Raw genomic sequence first — 20095 nt, 5'->3', positions numbered from 1 at the left:
GCCTCATCAGTGTCTTGTTACTGAGAAGAAGTGTCCTTGTTCTGGTTATGTGTTTTGTCAACATGACATCCTACCCATCTGTGTATTGGTTCAACATTTCTGTGTGGTTGAAAGATGGAAGACTCTGATATTGTTCACTCTGGCTTTCTTTGCTGCCACCCTCAGGTCCCCTGCTCTTCGGAGCCCAGAGAGAACCGCCGAGGCCATTGGGCTCAGGTCCCTTTCTGTCCAACCTTCTTAGCCCCAGCCTATGGATCCCTCCACTGTGGTGAATCGCAGAGGCTTAAGTGTAGCATATGGTTGTCACACAGAAAGTTCCGGAAAGGCAGGGTCTGGGTCAGGCCCTGTCAACTCTTTCATTCCTCAGAACAACCCTCAGGATCTCCTGGGGAGAGGAAGGGACCCCACGAGTACCTAATGACTGCACCATGCAGCCGGGCCTTCATGAGCCAGGGTGCTGACTGGGACCCTGCTTCCTATCGCTCACAAAGCTGGAGAGCTCTGGGCCGACCTGACCTGCCCTGGAGACAGTAGGCCAGAGTCCTGGAGCAGCCAGCAAGGAAGGGCCCAAATGGCCAAGTGTTCGGCAAAGACCAAGGCCAGCTGCACTGAGCCAGATACCTATGCTCTGAAATATCTGTAGATTCTCAGGAGGCAAAGAGCTCTCAGTTGCCATGACTGAGGTCTCTGGAACCTTATGATGGCCTGTCTACACCAGGCCTGGGTAGGCCCCAGGGAGCATGTCTTCTTACAGACAAGTCCCCTACATAAACACACACACACACACACACACACACACACACACACACACTCACCACTCACTCACTAATATAAACCAATACGAACAGACACACAATAACCTATAAATACACATGTGGTTACACATGCAGTCATACACATGCATTGACACCTATACTCATCTGCAGACATACACACAGACTCACACTCACACACATACATACAACACATCAACATATATAAAGATACACACTGACGCCGACATGTTGACTTACTACACAGAAGCCCATCGATACACACACAGAGAACACAGTTACAGATGCACAGACACACTGACAAGATTAAATACACGGTCACATTGATGCACACTAATAAGCAGAACACATGCAGTAGTCTACACATAGACTCAGACACACTAACACAAAAGCCTTCACGTGCAAGGACATGCAGACACACCAGACACACTGAAGCACATCGATGCACGAAACACCTGTACACACACTCACACACACCACACACACCGCCTGACCCCCACACAAACGCATTCTAAAAAGCCCCAAGCGTCAGCAGGGCATTCCTACAGCTGTTGCCCACCCCCTTCCACCCACCCTCCAGGGGGAGGCGATGTCCCTGAGGGAACAGAGGTCTCTGGTCTCATCTTAAGCACTGCTGGATCCCATGTGACATCAACAGCCCTCTGCTGCTGCTGGGAGTTCTGAGCTGGGCGCTGGGGCAGGGCCGGCGCCAGGCACAGACACTTCGGCCCTTGTTGGGAGAACAGAGAGAGGCTCTCTTGTCCACTGCCTGTCCTCCGGCTCCAACTGCTGGTTCCCTCCGGGGCCTCTCCTCAAGCTGTGCAGGTACGTGGGGCTGGAGAGGCCAGGGCCTGGCAAAGGGGCCTACAAGGGTCAGCCCAGGACAGGGTGTGGCGGTGTGGTGGGCCCCCTGGGGGAGCCCGAGCCCTGGGGCACTGGCTGAAGCCAGGCTACGTTTCTCAGGCAGTTCTCCGGCTTGTTCTCTCAGGGCTCCACAAGGTTGGGCCTCTTGGAGCAGCCTGGGGTGGGCGATTCCCTCCTTTCCCCTGTTGTCACTTCATCAGCTCCCAAGAAGGCCATGGGGTGATTGCTGTAGGATCCTGCCTTGTAAAGATGGGTGGTTTCTACCCAGAGAGGCTAAGCTGCAGCCCAGGCCCCACAGTGGGTCAAGGCTGGGGTGTTGGGATATACAGTACCGGGCAGCTTCCATGAGCCTCTAGGTTCTTGGCCTTGGCCTTCCAAACAGGGGTGAGTCTGTGGGGCGCTGGGCATCCTGAGCCAGGGCCTGGGCACACCAGCCTCCTTCACCCTGCAGGCCAGGGGGCAGGAAAACACTGTGCTCCTAGCTGCCTAGACCAGGTGGTCACACTCTTCACTATTTGATTTCAAACAGACACTAGCCAGGCTTGGGTCTCTTCATAGCTCGGGCCCAAAGCCCCCAGGGCAGCTGGCATTCCAGGGGCATTAGGTAGAAGTCCTTGTGGCAGGGAGATAATAGTCAATATGACACAGATCCCAGATCAGGGTGTCCACAGGAATTTGGGGGCACAACATGCCTGTCTGGGAGCCTGGGGAGCCCAGCCTGCCCCTCACAAACTGTGTAGCCCCAGGCGAACCCCTTTCTAGACCTCAGGTTCCCCACCTGTGAAAGGGGGGCAAGGGTTGGGACTTTATGCTCTGCAAGGGTCCTTCCAGCCCTGGCCATCCTAGATTTCTGGATCTGCCCTGGCTCACAGGGATCTTACTGTCCTGGCTGTCCCCAGCCCTTGAAAAGATTCAGCTTGGGAGGGATACCCTGGGCCATTCTCCCTGGCTCTCTCTTGAGATGTTTGATTAGAGATGCTGGGTCCAGGGCACCTCAGTTCTTTTCCCATGCAGGGGGCACTGGCCTCCGGTAGGAGATGCTCAGACTATGGCAGGTGCACAGGGCCAGGGAGGGGTGGACAGTGCAGCCGTGCCTGAAACTCTAGACAGGTCATGCTCCTTCCCCAACAACAGCTCTCTCATTCCTGGTCCCCCTTGTGCCCCCAGAACCCACCTGATCACGGTTACAGAATGGACTCTAGCCCGGCGGGCAGCCCCAGTCCTCAGGTGAGTGAGTCTTGGTTCCCCCACCCACCACCAGGGGGCTCACTTCTTCCCACACTGGAGGAAGCCTGAGGACGCACAGGCTAGCCTGGGGGGCCAACACAGAGCAGGACTGGGGGGCCGACAGGGGTCACTGTGAGCTCATGCAAATGGGCTAATTTGCAGGGCAAGTAGGGCGTAGAGTTGGGCAAGAGATTCAAGAAGAAGATGGGATACACAATTGGCCCTGAAGACCCCTGGATTCTAATGCCAGTGGAGCTGCCTGTAAGTCCTTGGATGGCTTTTCTCAGGGTCTCAGTTTCCTCACCCTCATAATTGGCACAATAGTCAGCAGCCTCCCAAGGCTGTTAGGAGGAGCAGGTGAGATGGTGGATAGATTGGTAGACGAGTGGAAAGAAGGAAGGAAGCAGGCCTGTAGAGAAGGGAGCAGGGCCTAGGCCAGAGGAACGGGAGGTGCAGAGGATCCTAACACAGTCCCTGATGATCTTAATAACTTTTCTGTAAATATCTTTAGCCCTCAAGGGCCAATGGGAACGTCAACCTGGGGCCTTCAGCCAACCCAAAGTAAGTTCTGGTCTCTCAAGCAACTTTCTTCCTCCTTGGCTCTCCTCGTACCTGGCTCCCTTCTCCTTGAGAATAAAATCCATGTTCTCTGGTCTATTGCCAAGACCCTCTGCCATCTGGGACCCAGGACTGTCCCCCTGCTTTATCTCCCACTACTTCCCAAGCCTTTGCCCATGATGAGCCCTGTGCCTGAAATGCACCCCAAAGTCTGCATTGTTAGCAGCTCCCCACCCTTCAGGCCCTTCTCGGGCTTTGGAGGCCAGATCCCTTGTCTTCTATACAGTTGTGTCTGGTTTTCTCCCCAACTCGCCTGTTGGTTGCTTGACTGGATCCCCAGGGGCAGGGGCCTGTCCTCGAAGTCCTCTTGGCTGGGAGATCATGGCATGCTTCAGTGGTGAGGAGGCTTGGCTCTTGGAAAGCGCCCTCTGTTCCCCAGCTTCAAAGTTAAAAAGAAGCCTGGATATGATCTCAGGAGCCAGGTTTCCCAAATTCACAAACACTGACCCGTGTTCTTTTCCCCTCCCCCAGTGCCCGGCCCACCGACTTTGACTTCCTGAAAGTCATTGGCAAAGGGAGCTATGGCAAGGTGAGTGACACAGTGAGGCTGGGAGGCCTGGGTCTTCCCTTCCCTGACCTCCTCCACCCTCTGCCTGTCACTTGCATGTGCAAAGAGGGAGCTCACAGCCTGCAGAATCATGGACGTGGGGCCAGAACTGGGGGCTCCTGAGAAATAAGAAGTTCAGAGGAGTAGGTCCCCTGTGGGGCCTTGCATTTGTGCTTCTGCTCAGGTGCTACTGGCCAAGCGCAAGTCTGACGGGATGTTCTACGCAGTGAAGGTGCTGCAGAAAAAGTCCATCTTACAGAAGAAAGAGGTATCCAAGCTTGCACACGGGCATTTCCCCTCCTGCTTCTTGTTCCCAGGCTAAGGTGGTTTCCCAAGCTCTTGGGTGCCAACTCTGAAGGACCCATGGAGCTGGGTGCAGCGGTGGTCATCGCAGGGGGCAGCCAGGTGGTGCTGAGGGCACTGACCTTTCTCAAGGAGGGCAAGCCAATCGACTCACCCATAGGACCTTCAGAAGGAAGGTCCCAGCCCTCTGCCTTTGCCTGGGGAATTCGGGGCTCCGTGGCAGTCCTCCGCCCTGTCTAGGTGCCAGTCTCCCTATCTGTGCAGTGTTGGGGGCACACTTGATACCCTCCAAAGGCCCCTCAAAGCCACAGCCATCCTGGAGTTCTAGATGCTTCAGCTGACTTGAGTCTCTTTAATGCCAACCCCATGAGGGGGATAGAACAGGCCCTGAGAGAGGCTTGAATATCAATCAGAGGACTTGGGCAAGGAAATTAATGATGACAAGGACATCAAGAGGGCAGATGGGGGAAGTCTTTGCGAAGGAGGTGGCCTGGCAGCTGGCCTTGAACGTAGGATTCTGATGGTCTGAAAAGAGGACGTCCAGGCAGGGAAAACAGCATGAACAAAAGCATGAACGTAGTAATCACATACACTTTCCTTATCACCCAGAGGAGGGCAGCAGGGGTTTCTGACCCCTGGGGCTGGAGCTGTACCTACGTGCTGTGGCTGGGAATGAGGCTGATCCGTTTAGAATCCTGGCTAGTAGGCAAGGAGCCTGGCTCTGAGGGGAATAAGGAACCACAGCCGTTATTTGAGTAGGGGCATGAGAAGGCCCTGGGCCCGGCAACCCCCACCAGTGAGGCCATGTGGGCAGTGCCAGGGTAGAAGGGGTTGTGCTGGGTTGTGACATGGGCCCCTGTCTATGACCCCACAGCAGAACCACATCATGGCGGAGCGCAGTGTGCTTCTGAAGAGCGTGCAGCACCCCTTCCTTGTGGGCCTACGCTACTCCTTCCAGACGCCCGAGAAGCTCTACTTTGTGCTCGACTATGTCAACGGGGGAGAGGTGGGTGGGCCCACAGGGAGCCTCCCCTGGGCTGGCTCTGACATGCCCATTGTGTATCAGGTTCTGGAATGATCTCACCTCATCCTTACAACAGACCCATTTTGTAGCTGAAGAAACCGAGGCTTGGGAGGTAACTCACTTGCTCAAGGCCACCCAGCCTGCTGTACCTAGCAGAGCCAGGATTTGAATGCAAGTCTGTCTGGCTCCCAGCCACGAGCATTTCTTGACTGCCCCACGCAAAGCTGCCTAGACACTCTTCAGGGCACCTGGGCAAAGTCAGTGTTAGTGGAACTCTGTGGTCAAGATTTCCAGTGTCCCCATTTTATACCACAGGCCACTGGGTGGGGGTGGTCCCTGTGGTAAATTGAGACCTGAGGTCACCTGGTGACCCGGAAGCACAGCTGGGATAAACTGGGCTCCATCCTGGACTTCACTCTGTCTCTCTGAGCAAGTGACCCCAGATGTTGTCTGTGTGACCTCATGACTTTTGGCCTGATACCAAAGAGGAGAGTTTTTGCTTTGCATCCCTGAGTCCCCTGGTGCAGCTAAGGCCTTTCTAGGCCAGCAAAACAGACCAAAGCAATTGGCCCATGGACAGATCTAGGCTGGGCTCAGTTTGACAGCTATAATAATCTTACTGCCTGCCCAGGTGGGAGGAAAAACACATCTTTGAATGACCCAGGTTCAAATGGCAGCTCTGTCAGTTATGAGCTACATGACCTTGGACAAGTCACCTGGCCCCTCCCACTTTCCTCTTTGGTGAAACTGGCATCATATTTGATACCTGGAAGGTAGTCATGAGGATTAAATGAGATAAGAGTTGTGAAGGGGTCTGGCTTGGAGCCTGGAACCTAGTACCTGTCAATCCATGTGAATTAGTCTCTCCTGCTGACCCTTTGGACACACACAACTACGGTATGGGGTGGGGGCCAGCATGCTCTTTTTCATCTGAGTACATTGCAGCTCACAGAGGGGGTGACTTGGCCAGCTGCCCCCCACCCTGCACTCTAGGAGCTGGAGCCCCCCACCTAGAGACCTTCTCATGCACCTCCTCCCCCTCCAGCTCTTCTTCCACCTGCAGCGGGAACGCCGGTTCCTGGAGCCCCGGGCCCGGTTCTACGCCGCCGAAGTGGCCAGCGCCATTGGCTACCTGCACTCCCTCAACATCATTTACAGGTGAGGCCTGCCTGTGGCTCAGAGCCAGGCCTGGGCTGTCTGATGCAAATGCCAGGGGTTGTGTGGACCCCTAGGTCCCGATTAAACGCCAGTGAACTTGGTCCTCTGTCTAAGGAGGATGGTTCAGCAGTGGGAGTAGGGATCCTCCTTTCTAGGATCAAGTGCCCATTCTCCTTGGTCTCCCCCTCTACATGTTTGAGAGCCTCCGTGAATAGTCCTCCCACCAGGACTCTAGAGGCCCAACTCTCCTCACTAAGTGGTTGAGACATTACAGTGCTCTTTCCTCTTGTTTTCTGTAGGGACCTGAAACCAGAGAACATTCTCTTGGACTGCCAGGTTGGTGTATGTGTGTGTGCATAGGTGCACATGTGTGCTATGTGCTTACAAGTGTGCATGCATGCATTGTACGTGCGTGCATATGGGTAGGGATGCATTCAAGTATGTGTGCATGTGTACCCATGTGCGTGCACACGCATGTAAGTGCACATCGCATGCGCATGTGCATGTGTGTGTATATGAGGTCTGTACGAGCAAGGGTGGAGCCAAGTGGAGGCTCTTGGATTTTGTAGTCTCTCCATGTCCTAGACTGGGTTCCCTGGAAACAGATGGAGTGTTGAATGCAGATGGTTACTGGGGAATGCTCTAAGAGATTCGGTTTTAAGGGGATGAGGAGGCAAGATTGGATAGAGGTGGAAGCCCACCTGCACTGTGGTTGCAGATGAGGAGGCCTCAGGTGATCTTACAGGGGTGGTGAGGGCCCCAGCTGGGACAACTCTTTGGAACTGTTCCAAATTAAGGCGAGGAGGCTGGGCTTTTGTGTCCCTGCATTGACCTGTCATTGGGTGTGGATTGCCCCTTGGGAGGGGCATAACTTTGAGAGAAGGCAGTGTCCCACCAGTCGGGGGGCGGGGGGAGGGGATGGGCATGACAGTCCCTAAAGACGGGATCTGAGCAGAGTCCCATGCTACCCACTGTCTCCACACCCTCCACTAGCCACTCTCCTGCCCAGCTGCCCAGTTACTTTCTGAGTCTCCAGCCCTCTGTCAGGGCAGCTGCCACCACCAGACCCCTCCAGCAAGGACATTCATGGGGCTGCCATTGTTGTAGAGCACGGCTGAGTCTGTGATAAATTGGGAGCAGACAGTGGAATGCTATCTCCCCACCTTGCCCCTTGTTTTGCTCCTGGCATCCAGTGGAACATATAGCCAGTGCCAGAGGCATAAGTCTCCATAGCTACTGGCCTGGGGTATACTACCTGGGCTTTGGGGTTAGGCCTGACCATACCTTGAGCTTAGACCACTCTCCTGCCCCTGCCCCCCCTCCCCTGCAGGGACATGTGGTACTGACGGATTTTGGCCTCTGCAAGGAGGGTGTAGAGCCCGAGGAGACCACATCCACGTTCTGTGGCACCCCCGAGGTAAGCCAAACCTTGTAGGGGAGGTCAGAGGTCAAGTCATAAGTGGTTGAGCCTCAACTCCTGCTTAGAACCAACAGGTTACACTGGGCAGGGGCGGAAGAATGCTCACGCCTTTCACCCAAGCCCTTGCCCTGATCTGGCTGTGCACTCTGCCTTGGTTTCCTCATCTGTGTAATGGCAGCACCAGCTCAGGGGCCTGCTGGGCCCCGGCCAGCAGGTGGTGAAGCTCTGTAGCAATGCAGACCTATAGAAATAGAAATAGCCATGCAAACCATATAGTCAATGTAAAGTTTTCCAGTAGCCACATTAAAAAAGTAAAAAGAAGGGCACCTGAGTGGCTCAGTCGGTTAAGTGTCCAACTCTTGATCGCGGCTCAGGTCATGATCTCACAGTTCATGGTATTGAGCTCCGCATCGGGCTCTGTGCTGACAGCATGGAGCCTACTTGGGATTCTCTCCCTCCCTCTCTCTTTGCCCCTTCCCCACTTGCGTGTGCTCTCACACCCTCTCTCTCTCTCTAAAAAAAAAATAAACATTTAAAAAAAATAAAAAGTAAAACGAAACAGATGGAATGCATTTTAGTAGTACGTTTTCATTAACCCAATATATACAAAATATTGTCATTTTAACATACAATCAATATAAAATTGTTGAGATCATTTATTCCTTTTTTCTAACTAAGTCTTTGAAATCCAGAGCATATTTTACACTTTCAGTCCACCTCAGCTAAAATCAGCCTCATTTCAAGTGTTCGGGAGCCACATGTAATAAGTGGCTGCCGTATGGGACAGCACTGCCCCACAGGGTGAGGGCCGTGTGGAGCAGGAGGGCTCGGCCTGACAGTTAAGATCAGGACTTGGGAGTGTAAGACACTGGTCTGTCTCCCTCTGCCAGCCACCAAGAACCTGGAGGGCTCAGATTTGTGGGTCTCAGCAGTAGCTCCTACATGTGTATCTGTCCTGCCAAGGCCTCCCTGTAGCCTTGGGGTTAAAATCTTTCCTTGAACTCCCACCCTTGGACCTGGGATGCAGAGGACTTCCCAGTTGACAGATATCTGGGTGGGGGCTAGAAGGCAGAGGCCGCAGGGCAGAAGCTCCTCCTGATGGGACATGGGACAAGACTTTAGCGGCTCTATTGCTCTCCATATGCTTGAACATCTGGATCTCAGATGTCAGCTGGGCTTCCTCCATTTGGTTTTGGGACAGCTGATGGACAGGTGACTACTCCGAGCAGGAGCCATTGTCTGTGTTTGTATATGGTAGGATGTCTTCTGGACAGAGCTGGTGTCCCAAAGCCTGACAGCCCAGCCATCCCTTCCTTGGACATTGTCAGCGGCAAGGAGCAGGGCATATGACACCCTGGCTTGTGCAGGAGACATGTGGCCCCAACATGTCATCTCTTCCATAACTCAGCCCCTGCTGTGATGCCAGAAAGCATAGACAAGAGTAACGATAGTTGCGACCACTGTTTAAGGCCTACACGTGTACCATATTCCACACAGATTAGCACATAACCTTAAAAGAGAGATCCTGGAACCCCATTTTATGGAGGAGGAAATCAAGGTTCTAGTAGATTAAATGAGCCCTATATAGGGCTCAGGTCTGTGTAACTTCCTGCCCTTCCCAGACCCACACAGTCTCTCAAAATGGCTTTGTCTGTTGCTGTCCCTTCCTCATGGCAGAGACGTCAGGCTAAGAGGTCGCCAAGCCCTTGGGTTTGGCAGAAAACACTGTCATGCCTCAGGTCCTCTTCTTGTTGGAAGGCACAGCTCTGTGACATACATTCGTCTGTCAATATGAACTCAAGTGTCACCTTTTCTTTCCCGATTCCTGTCCATCTCTCTGTTACTACGGTTTCCAGTACAAGCACATGCCATGTTTACTAACGCTTTACCATTAGTCTCCACAATGCACTGTGAGTACTCACAGGGCTTTCCTATTCCCAGGACACCGATTGGATGCTCTGCACAAATTAGATAAAGGCACCCCCTTGGGCAGATTCACTAGAAAAAGTTACCCCATTAAATATTAATAAAGTTGCCAGATATAGCCCTATACTAGGGTTATGGCTTGGTGAGTTGATCACAGCCAGGCTTGCATCCCCCTGTCTCCTTTTGGCTAGTACTTTTGTATGTTGCACAACATATACAACTGTACAATGCAGTCCTGCCTGATCTTCCCTATGTCCCCAGCACGTTGGCAAAGGGTCATACACAGAGTAAGCCTTTGACAAATGGATGCTGAATGAACATATGCACACAACCAGGTGAATATCACAGCAGGAGCAACCCTTGGTGATCTTTTCTTCCCAGTGCCTTGTTTACAAATGGGGAGTCTGAGGGGCCCCTGAGTGGCTCAGTGGGTTAAGCATCCTACTTCAGCTCAGGTAGTGATTTCATGGCTCGTGAGTTCGAGGCCCACATCAGGCTCTGTGCTGACCACTGAGAGCCTGGAGCCTGCTTTGGATTCTGTCTCCCCCTCTCTCTGCCCTTCCCCTGCTTGTGCTGCATTTCTCTCTCTCTCTCTCTCTCTCTCTCTCTCTCTCTCTCTCTCAAAAAGAAATAAACATATAAAAAATATTTTTTTTAAATAAAAATAAAACAAATGGGGAGACTGAGGCCGAGTGTCTTTAGATAACGTATGTTTCTTCTCAATAGTACTTGGCTCCAGAAGTGCTCCGTAAAGAGCCTTATGACCGGGCGGTGGACTGGTGGTGCTTGGGGGCAGTTCTCTACGAGATGCTGCAAGGCCTGGTGAGTAGGGTGTAAACATCTGCAAGGGACCTGTGGCTCGGTCCCTTGGGGGTGGATCTCTGCCTTGTGTAGCCATTCAGGCTCCTCAAGGAACCGAAAGAGCGCTCGCTCTCTACTCCAAGCTAAAAAAGATGATGTGAGGATTATGTATATTTTTCAGTAATGTTAGTTCAGCGCTTGACAACACACACTCTTTGGCACCTTGAAACAGCCTTTGGAGGCTGCCACTATAGGAAATGGAGCTGTTCTTATGTACAGAGAGGGAAACAGGCCCAGAAAGATCCCAAGGATGGTAGTTTGTGGAGCCAGCCCTGGGCCCCATCCTAAGCTGCCTGCTTAGTTGGAGGCTTGGGTAGACTCACCCCAGCGCAGGCATTGCTCGGGCGGCTTTGTCAACAGAGCACGGGGGATGTGAAAAAGCAGGCTCTGTGGCGTCAGGACAAAGAAGGGCCAGTGGAGGAGGTGGGGGTGGAGAGCACCAGGAAAGAGTGGGCTCTGGGCACATTTTGGGGCTGGCTCTTTTCCTGGCCATGTGGCTTGATCTCTCTGAGCCTTGTGTTCTCATCAACGAATTGCTGCTTGCCTTCAGAGACGGCTGTGAGGGGTGGGCCGGAATGACAAGGGGGGAAGTGTTAACTTTGCAAAGTGCAGAGTTGGTGCACAAGAGGGGGTAAGAGAGGTGGGATGGGGCAGGCTCCTGGGAGGTCCCTTCTCAGCCTTCCCAGCAGCCAGAAGCCCAGAGGTCTCTGTCTCTCTCCGATCTGCCATGTGAGCCATTGCGCAACACGCGGTCTGGCTAAATCTTTCCATTATCTGGCTTTGCTCCAACTCTCCCTGAGACCTCCCCCCGCTTTGGCATGAATGAGCCTCCAGCTTCTCTCTCTCTCTCACCAGCCACCCTTCTACAGCCAAGACGTGTCCCAGATGTATGAGAATATTCTGTACCAGCCGCTACAGATCCCGGGGGGCCAGACGGTGGCTGCCTGCGACCTCCTGCAAGGCCTTCTCCACAAGGACCAGAGGCAGCGGCTGGGCTCCAAATCAGACTTTGTAGGTGAACTGCCAGTGGACCACTGGCCCCTGACAGGGCACTCAGCATCCTGCAGAAGCAGCTGAGAAGCACAGTGATGTGCATCCAGCTGCCCTCTAAAACCAGGCACTGCTAACTGCTTCCTCTGGAAATTCACAGCTGCTGCTGCTTAATTACTTCCTTTAGTTTGGTTCTTTTATTCAGCCAATGTTTACTGAGCACCTACTATGCACCAGACATCAAGCTAGGTGCTAGGGATTCAGTGGGCTGGGTCCTTGGCTTTATTAAGTTGGGGTGGGGGGGGGGCAGACAACAAACATCATGGTGTATAATTATTGTGGAGTGTGACAAGTACCAGGAAGTAAATGAAGCAAGATAGACGATAATGAGAGGGAGTGAATTCACACCGGCATGGTGAGGGAGGTCCACTCTGAGGAGGTAACAATTAAGTTGAGACTTGAAGGATGAGAGAAACCACTCATGCAGAGAGCTGAGAGGAGGCATCCCAGACACAGGGCACAGCATGTGCAAAGGTCCTGTGGCAGAAACAAGAAGCATAGTACACTTTAGGGGATTTTGAATAGGGGTGTGGTAAGACCCAATTTCAGTTTTAAGAAATTCCTCTGGCTTCTGTGCAGAAAGAGGACTGGACTTGTTTTGTGCCAGTGCCAGGCTGGGCACTCAGGATATAGAGATGAATAATTTGTCCATTCCTGCAATGAGTTCATGATTTTTTTTCATTAAAGTAGCACTTAAAAAATAATCTTACATTCTCGAGTCAACCAAAGACCGTTTGAATTTATAAGAGGAAGACCACAGTGCATTTCTCCCTGGAAGTTTGCTTTCTCTTTCTGGCAGAGTGGTTGCGATGCAGAGACTATGAAACAGACTACCTGGGTTCAGATCCCTCCTCCACCTTACTAGTCCTTACTGGTTGTAGAGCCTTGGGCAAACTTCTCTTTTTAAGCCTCAGTTTCCCCACTGGCAATAATGGCACCTAGCTCATACCTGCTACAAAGATTACGTGAATTAATATATACAAAGCACTTAGGCCAGTGCCTGGCACATAGTGCTTTTTAAGCATTTGTACCCCACATGCCAGATGCTGTGAAGCGTAACAATTTTTAGGGCATTTGTCTACCCATCCCTAGCCAGCTTAAAGAGGGAGACTTTCATGAACGCTGTTCCCCTTCTTCCAGGTGGAAATTTGCATCTTAAAAAATATGTATGATTTTTCAAATAAGGTGTATATTCACATAGATCATAATTCAAAGGATATTCAGAAAAAGTTCCTCTAGTGACTCAGTTCCTTAGTTTAAAGGCAACCAGTGTTATCTGTTTCTTGGGTACTCAGTATATCATGGATCTGGCTTTTTAACAAGTCCACAGGGTGGGGAGGGTGTGATGTAGGGAGCTGGAGAATCATTCCTTGCAAAACACAGATCCAGAGAGGGTCCTGCTGGGATAGGAGGCACTTGATGCTGACATTGGCTTAGATTAGGAAAGAAGTAGTGATTCATGCCCAAGGCTGAGTCTTAAATTCTGGGTCTCCGGGAAACTGTAGCTTTTCTTGGGGCTTTACTTCCTTAACCTTCCTTACTGACTTGATGTAATCTTTTCCTTTGGTTTGTATTCTAGAAGAATCAAGATGCACTGAGGCAGGTGGGTGGGGTTGCGAGAGCCCCTGGGAACCCCAAGGGCAGGTCCTGCTATCTTATTCATGGACATACCTCCAAAGCATACCATGGTGCTGGCACAGAGTAGGTGCTCAGTAAATAATTGTGAATAAACAAATGCTCTGGGGGAGAAGGGTTTGGGTTCTAGATGAGAGAAGAGGCCTGGCTACAAAACACCCCTTTGTCCCAGGAAACCAGCTGGAAGTGTAGGTTACTTTCCCAGTAAAGGTTTTATGGCTTGACAGCCAGCTGCCAGTAGAGTTGGAGATCTGGGACATGGGGGTGGGTGGTGGAGAGGGGTGGGGTGCTATGGGGAACTCTGATCAGCACCTTCTTCCTGCAGCTTGAGATAAAGAGCCATGTATTCTTCAGCCCCATAAACTGGGATGACCTGTACCACAAGAGGCTGACTCCACCCTTCAACCCAAATGTGGTAAGAGGTCACCATGTCCCAGATTCTGGATTCCCAGGGCTAATGGGAGCTTGGAGGGTATCTGGACCAACCCTCTTTCTACAGGTGGTAAAACCAAGGGCCCAAGAGGCTCAATGATATGTCTGAGACCACATGGTGAATTAGAGGCAGAACTGGTTCCAAAACTCAGAAGTCCCGACTTCCAGCCCAGCTCTGTGTGATGAGCCACACAGCCTTCCTTCATTTTCAACACCAATAACCCTCATTGCTGTTTAAAGCACTCTCTGGGGGCACCTGACTGGCTCAGTAGAAGAGAGTGTGACTCTTGATCTCAGGGTTGTAGGTTCAAGCCCCATGCTGGGTGTAGAGATTACTTAAAAATAAAATCTCAGGGTGCCTGGGTGGCTCAGTCCATTAAGCATCTGACTCTTGATAGCTCAGGTCATGATCTCACCGTCGTGAGATTGAGCCCTGTGTTGGGCTCCGCGCTGACAGCGTGGAGCCTGCTTGGATTTCTCCCTCCCCCCCCGCCCCTCCCCCACTCTGAAAATAAATAAATAAAACTTTTTTTTTTTTTTTTTTAAATCTAGATGACCTTGGGCTTGGTGATCACCTTTTATTTTTTTACATTTTATTTATTTTTGATAGAGACAGAGCACAAGTGGGCGAGGGGCAGAGAGAGAAGGAGACACAGAATCGGAAGCAGGCTCCAGGCTCTGAGCCGTCAGCACAGAGCCCGATGCGGGGCTCGAACCCACAAACCGCGAGATCATGACCCGGGCCGAAGTCAGCCACTTAACCAACTGAGCCACCCAGGCGCCCCAATAAAACATTTTTTAAACCTCAAAAAGAAAGAAAGAAAGAAAGTGGTCTGTCACATAGCACACCCAGACAGAACCAAGCCCTATAAAAATGTCTTTTTCTGTCTTTAACCTTTTTTCTCCTGATAATAAAAATGACATGTATTTATTGTAGCAAATATATAAAACAGAGTTTAAGGCAACAGGGAGGAAAAGCTTATTATCTCACTGCCCGAGAGAAACTGCTGCTGACGTGTTCCCTACGGTCTTTTTCTGTGTTTCTTACACAGGTCATACTTTATACATAGAGGTATCTTCTCCCCTTCCTTTTTCTTTTCTGCTAAAAACTATGTCATTATTTCCCCAAATCATGTAAAACTTTTATAAGTATCATTTTAAATGGCTACATAATATTTAAACCCTATGTTGGTAAGTAACATAATCTATTCAACCATGCTCCTAACGGTGAGCTTTATGTTACTACCATTCTTTCTTTATCATAATGTACTGATGAACACCTTTAAGTGTGTATCTTTAAAAAATTTTTTTTAATATTTATTTTTGAGAGAGAGAGAGAGAGAGAGAGAGAGACAGAGCATGAGTGGGGGAGGGGCAGAGAGAGAGGGAGAATCCAAAACATCGCATTGGGGCAGAATCCAAAACAGGCTCCAGGCTCTGAGCTGTCAGCACAGAGCCCAATGCAGGGCTCAAACCCACGAACCATGAGATCATGACCTGAGCCGAAGTCAGATGCTTAACTCACTGAGCCATGCAGGTGCCTCTTTAAGCATGTATCTTTGCTCAGAGTGCTGATTATTCCCTTAAGATGGATTTCAGATGGGGAATTGCCAGGTCAAAGTATGTGAACACTTTTAGGCTTTTTTTTTTTTTTTTTAAAGTAATCTCTACACCCAACATGGGGCTTGAACTTACAACCCCAAGATCAAGAGTCAACACTCCACAGACTGAGCCAGCCAGGAGCCCTTTGGTTCTTGATTCATAACTGTTTAGGCTCTTGATTCCTACTGCTTTAACTGTGTGGTGGGGAGGAGAATCAGCTTCCTGCCAGCAGCGTCTGCTGGAGAATTCTTGTCTGTCTCTGCAACATGTGCAGTTCATTGTTTTTAACTTCGCAAATTTGTTAAGTAAAAAATGGTATCTCATATTGTTTTAACTTATATTTCTTTGATTTATAGTGAATGCAGTTAGTGTTTGAATGTTAATTAGCAGTGGTAGTATGCATGAAAGGAGCCTCATTCGAAGCGGACATTGGAGGGTCTCTCAGCCACCTGCGGTGTCCAATAGGGTCAAGCCCTTTCCATCCATGTAGTTTGCATATGTCAACACTGCAGTGTGAACTCGCTATTTACACCTGGCCTTTCGTCAATTACCCGCTCACAAACGTATCTTTGAGCTCCAGATTCTTGACAGTGGTTGTCAGATAGGTTACGCTCAGTCCAGGTACCTGAAAAATTTCTTTATCTGGGAATGTAAAAAAGACCCAGAGGATAATATTGAACATACACCCTGGAGAGAGACCAATATAAAAAATACTAGACAGGGAGGCAACAGAATGCAGTGAATAGACTTTAAAGTAAGACACGCTGGGTGTGGATTCCTGGTTCTGCCACCTACCCACCTCTGTGAGGACTTGGATAAGTATCTTTAGCATCGATATCATTTGTAGAAAACAGATAATGTCTGTCTTGTCTAGGACCACGCAGCTAACAAGAGCCAGGGCCAGGATCTACACTCTGGTCTTGGAACTCTCAGCCCTGAACTGAGACCGCTGTGCCTGGTCGCCTTTTAAAGAAGCTGGAAATCATGGTCTATTTGGTTCTGCAACCTAAGGCTTGCACACTCAAGCACATACGTACACCCTTCCACCTGTTCACCTGCTTACTTCGGAAAACCCAGGTGGCCTAGCATTCTCCACAGACTGTGCCTTCTTCACAAAGAGACTAATTTGGTTAGCTCATGCTGCATAACAAGTCACCCCCAAACTACGTGACTTAAAACAACAATTTTGTATTTTGCCCCAATTCTCTGGGTTGGTTGGGTGAGTTTTTTTGGCCTGGGCCAGGCCAGCTAGTCTCTGCTGCTCTCTCTCATGTCAGTGGTTTAGAGGTGCCTCACTCAAATGCCTGGGAGTTGGCCAGAAGCTGGGGAGACTGGGTTCTCCTTCTAAGGCCTCTCGTAGTCCAGCAGCCTGGCCTGGGTTTGTTCAGGAGGTGGCCCGGGGTTCCAAGTGCTGCAAGAGAGAACAACTCCCAATGTGCATCTTTCAAACCATTGCTTGAACCACATCTGGTAACAGATTGCCCCAAACAAGTCACATGGCTAACCCATATTATAAGTATGGAGAGATGGACTCTACCTCTGGACGGCAAATGCAGGATTTGTGACCATTTCTACAATCTCATACACAGGTCTTCCTCCAAAACGGTGAAAGCAGCCAGTCACTCTCTACCATATTACCCTATTCTATCTTCTTCATAAGGCCTGTCAACAACCCAGATTGTCTATTTGTCTATTTGTGTACATGCTTATTATCAATCCTCCTACCCTCTGCATAATATAGGCTCCATGAGAGCCGGGGCCCACTCTATTTTGTTCCTCTGTGTCCCCAGTGCCATGAATAGTGGCTGATAGACAGTCAGTAAGTGTATGTTGACTAGACTTGTCTGAGGGTTGATGTGAAGCAGGCAGGGTGCCAGGCGGTTAGAGGAATTGATATGTGGTTAGTGGACCATGTGGAATAAAATGATTAATGTAAACACATGGGTAAGTGATAGCTAAAGATGGGTGTCCACAAGGCATTCGGAGGGGAGGCCTAACATCGCTCTCAGGGCTCGTGGGTTCCTTTGGCGGCTCTGACCCTAGTGTTCCCATCTCACCATTGGTTTGTATTCACAGGCAGGACCTGCTGACTTGAAACACTTTGACCCAGAGTTCACCCAGGAAGTTGTGTCAAAGTCCATTGGCTGCACTCCCGACACTGTGGCCAGCAGCTCTGGGGCCTCAAGTGCATTCCTGGGATTTTCCTATGCACCAGAGGATGATGCCATCTTGGACTACTAGAAGAGAAGCACTCGTGTAACCACTGAAGACAGCTGGTATCCCTAAGGACTTGCCTTCCTTACCTTCAGCTGCTAGTAACAGAGACTCAAAGTAACAATGGCTTAAATAAGGTTACATATATGTTTCCAGCATATGAATGAGGAATGTTGTTAGGTAGTCCAAGGCTGCTGGTTCCACAGGTCATCAGATACTAAGAGGCTTTCTGTATCTCTTCTCTGCCATCCTTGGCAATTGGCTTCCAGTATCAGGATTGCTGCATTGATACAAAGTGGTTACTGGAGCTCTAGCCACTGCTTCTGTGTCCTGGGCAGGGAAAAAGGAGGCAAGGAGAGAAGAGCAAAACAGCACCTTTAGGGAGCTTCCCCAGAAGCCCCAACCAATGGCTTTGGCTCATTAGCCACCCACTCCTACTTGTAATGGAGGCTGGGATATGTGGTTTATTAGCTGGGCACATTACTACCCCTAAAAACATAGGGCTCTGATACTAAGGGAGAAGGGAGAAATGTTCAGTAGGCAACCAGGATCTCTCTACCAAAGGACCTCTTGGTGTTTGGATCTTTAACTCAACGTGTAAAATGACAGAAATGTAATAAGCCTATAGGCGATCACCCAACATGCTCTTATTTTTCTCTTTTGATGGTATCTTTCTTTGTTGTGGATGGTATTGGACATTTATTATTAGGTTTGTCTGCCTGGCATCTGAACCCTTTCCTATATTCAGGGAATGTCCTAGCTAATAAGCCTTTATGAGGGGGCAATAATTACCTCTACTTACAGTAGCTGAAAATGCTAGATACTGACTGTCCCAGCCTCCTCTGCTGCTGGGGCCACGCATGTGGCCCAGGGATGCACCTGTGCCAGAGTTTGACTCAAGGGAGGGACTAGAAGCTTTTATGTGGTAGCTACGGCAACAGTACTCACAAAACTGAGTAGGATGGATCATGCTGCCTTATTTCAGTGGCAAAGTAGTCTTCCCTGCCCCCGCTCCCAAACCTGTGTTTCATCGGCTGTTTCAGGGTAGGCTTACTAGGTTTTTGGCTTGTGGACAAGGAGACAACTTTAACATCAGTGTGTGCTGGCAGTTTTATTGTCTTTTCCTGTTAATCTCACTCTTGCTCTTCCATTTGTGTTTGTCCAGCTCCCTGCCCCAGGAATAATGGGGGATGAAGCTGGAAGATCATGGAAAACACACCTACGACACTAACACAGACCTACTGGAGATCTAAGCTGGGTCAGGAAGAGTTACCATTACCCTTTGGCATGTGCTGAGAACTCTGAAACACTGTGATTTGATTTCCATCATAGCAGTATCTGTTATTTGACAAGTGTGTGGAACAAGATGTGGGAGTGGCCAAAATTTCCCCAACTTCCCAAAGCAAAAAGCAACAGAGTGTAATTGTTGGAAACATGATAGTACTGTCACAAGTATACAACCCACTATGGGTTGTGAAACACATAATGGTTCCATGTGTTCTAAGACTGTAAAATCACAAAATTTTCACCAAGACAGAAAATAAAAATGGAGAAAAACTATGATATTGATCATACTTCTCCTACGTTTTTTGAGCACATTCTGATCTTTACATGCATTATCTACAATCCTCACAAGAAACCAGCATTTAGAAATTATTAACCTCACTTTTCAGATAAATATTCACTGAGAGATTAAGCAACTTGCCCAAGGTCACCCAGCTGGTACAAGGCACAGCCAGAACTGAACTTGGTGGCTGCTGCTTTTAAAACCCATGCTCTTCTACAGCCTCCATCAGTGGGAGAAATGCTCTGAGCAGGTACTCCTTTGGTTTTATAGGAAACACTGACTGCACATCAGGCAGAAGAACTCCAGACCTGTCCAAACTGTCGAGTGGCACGCCCTATGTACCCTTTCTAGAATGTATCACTTCTTCTTCTTTTTTTTAATGTGTACTTATTTGAGAGAGAGCATGCACGCACAAGCAGGGGAGGGGCAGAGAGACAGGGTGAGAGAGAATCCCAAGCAGGCTCCAGGCTGCCAGCACAGAGCTCCACGTGGGGCTTGAACTTAGGAACCATGCAGGAGATAATGATCTGAGCCAAAATCAAGAGTCAGATGCTTAACCAACCGAGCCACCCAGGCTCCCCTCACTTCCATTTGTATTAATTTCGCACCAAAATACAGCATCTCCACGAAGAGAATTCTCAACCATCCTCTTCACTTTTTAACTTTGCAGTGGCAGTAGTTGTGTAAAGGCAACAAGAGTTGTGTGTTTCAAGCTCCTAAGACTCCTACTGCTCTGTACTTAACTGAAGATTGTAACAAACGTAAATGTGAACCAAAACCGTGGTGTGTCTCTGCTCGTTTGCGCCGGTGAGGCGGCGGCACTGCCCACAGTCCACACACTCTCAGGGCAGGCAAGGGCTCCCCTGGAACAAAC

The 20095-nt window shown here is 50.0% G+C and overlaps 1 protein-coding gene across 4 annotated transcripts; it reads left to right on the top strand.

The window, feature by feature from the left end:
- Positions 1-1517: 1517 nt before the first annotated feature.
- On the top strand, positions 1518-19214 carry SGK2 (serum/glucocorticoid regulated kinase 2). Of its 4 annotated transcripts, XM_049650770.1 has the most exons (14): positions 1518-1598; positions 2805-2864; positions 3376-3425; positions 3954-4011; positions 4214-4297; positions 5207-5338; positions 6402-6514; positions 6814-6850; positions 7845-7931; positions 10587-10682; positions 11577-11732; positions 13732-13821; positions 17517-17716; positions 18820-19214. In XM_049650770.1, the coding sequence occupies exons 2-13, from the start codon at positions 2829-2831 to the stop codon at positions 17679-17681; spliced, it is 1104 nt and encodes a 367-aa protein (XP_049506727.1). In that variant the 5' UTR covers positions 1518-1598; positions 2805-2828; the 3' UTR covers positions 17682-17716; positions 18820-19214. The 4 variants fall into 4 exon arrangements, 2 of the variants coding, with proteins under 2 accessions (XP_049506727.1, XP_049506725.1); XM_049650768.1 differs by lacking the exon at positions 1518-1598 and having other exon boundaries at positions 2564-2864; XR_007462061.1 differs by lacking the exon at positions 1518-1598 and having other exon boundaries at positions 2745-2864; positions 17517-17771.
- The last annotated feature ends 881 nt before the right edge of the window (positions 19215-20095 follow it).

This window comes from Panthera uncia (genome assembly GCF_023721935.1).
Source record: "Panthera uncia isolate 11264 chromosome A3 unlocalized genomic scaffold, Puncia_PCG_1.0 HiC_scaffold_11, whole genome shotgun sequence".
NCBI lineage: Eukaryota > Metazoa > Chordata > Mammalia > Carnivora > Felidae > Panthera > Panthera uncia.
Note: the sequence above shows the minus strand (reverse complement) of the source record. Positions and strands in the feature narration are given on the sequence as shown.

Excerpts from the sequence above, each read along its gene's own strand:
- SGK2 (XM_049650768.1), top strand. The coding sequence starts at position 2,751 with ATGCTCCTTCCCCAACAACAGCTCTCTCATTCCTGGTCCCCCTTGTGC. Across the intron at positions 6,515-6,813 it reads TCCCTCAACATCATTTACAG|GGACCTGAAACCAGAGAACA; the intron begins GTGAGGCCTGCC and ends TGTTTTCTGTAG. Across the intron at positions 7,932-10,586 it reads CGTTCTGTGGCACCCCCGAG|TACTTGGCTCCAGAAGTGCT; the intron begins GTAAGCCAAACC and ends TCTTCTCAATAG.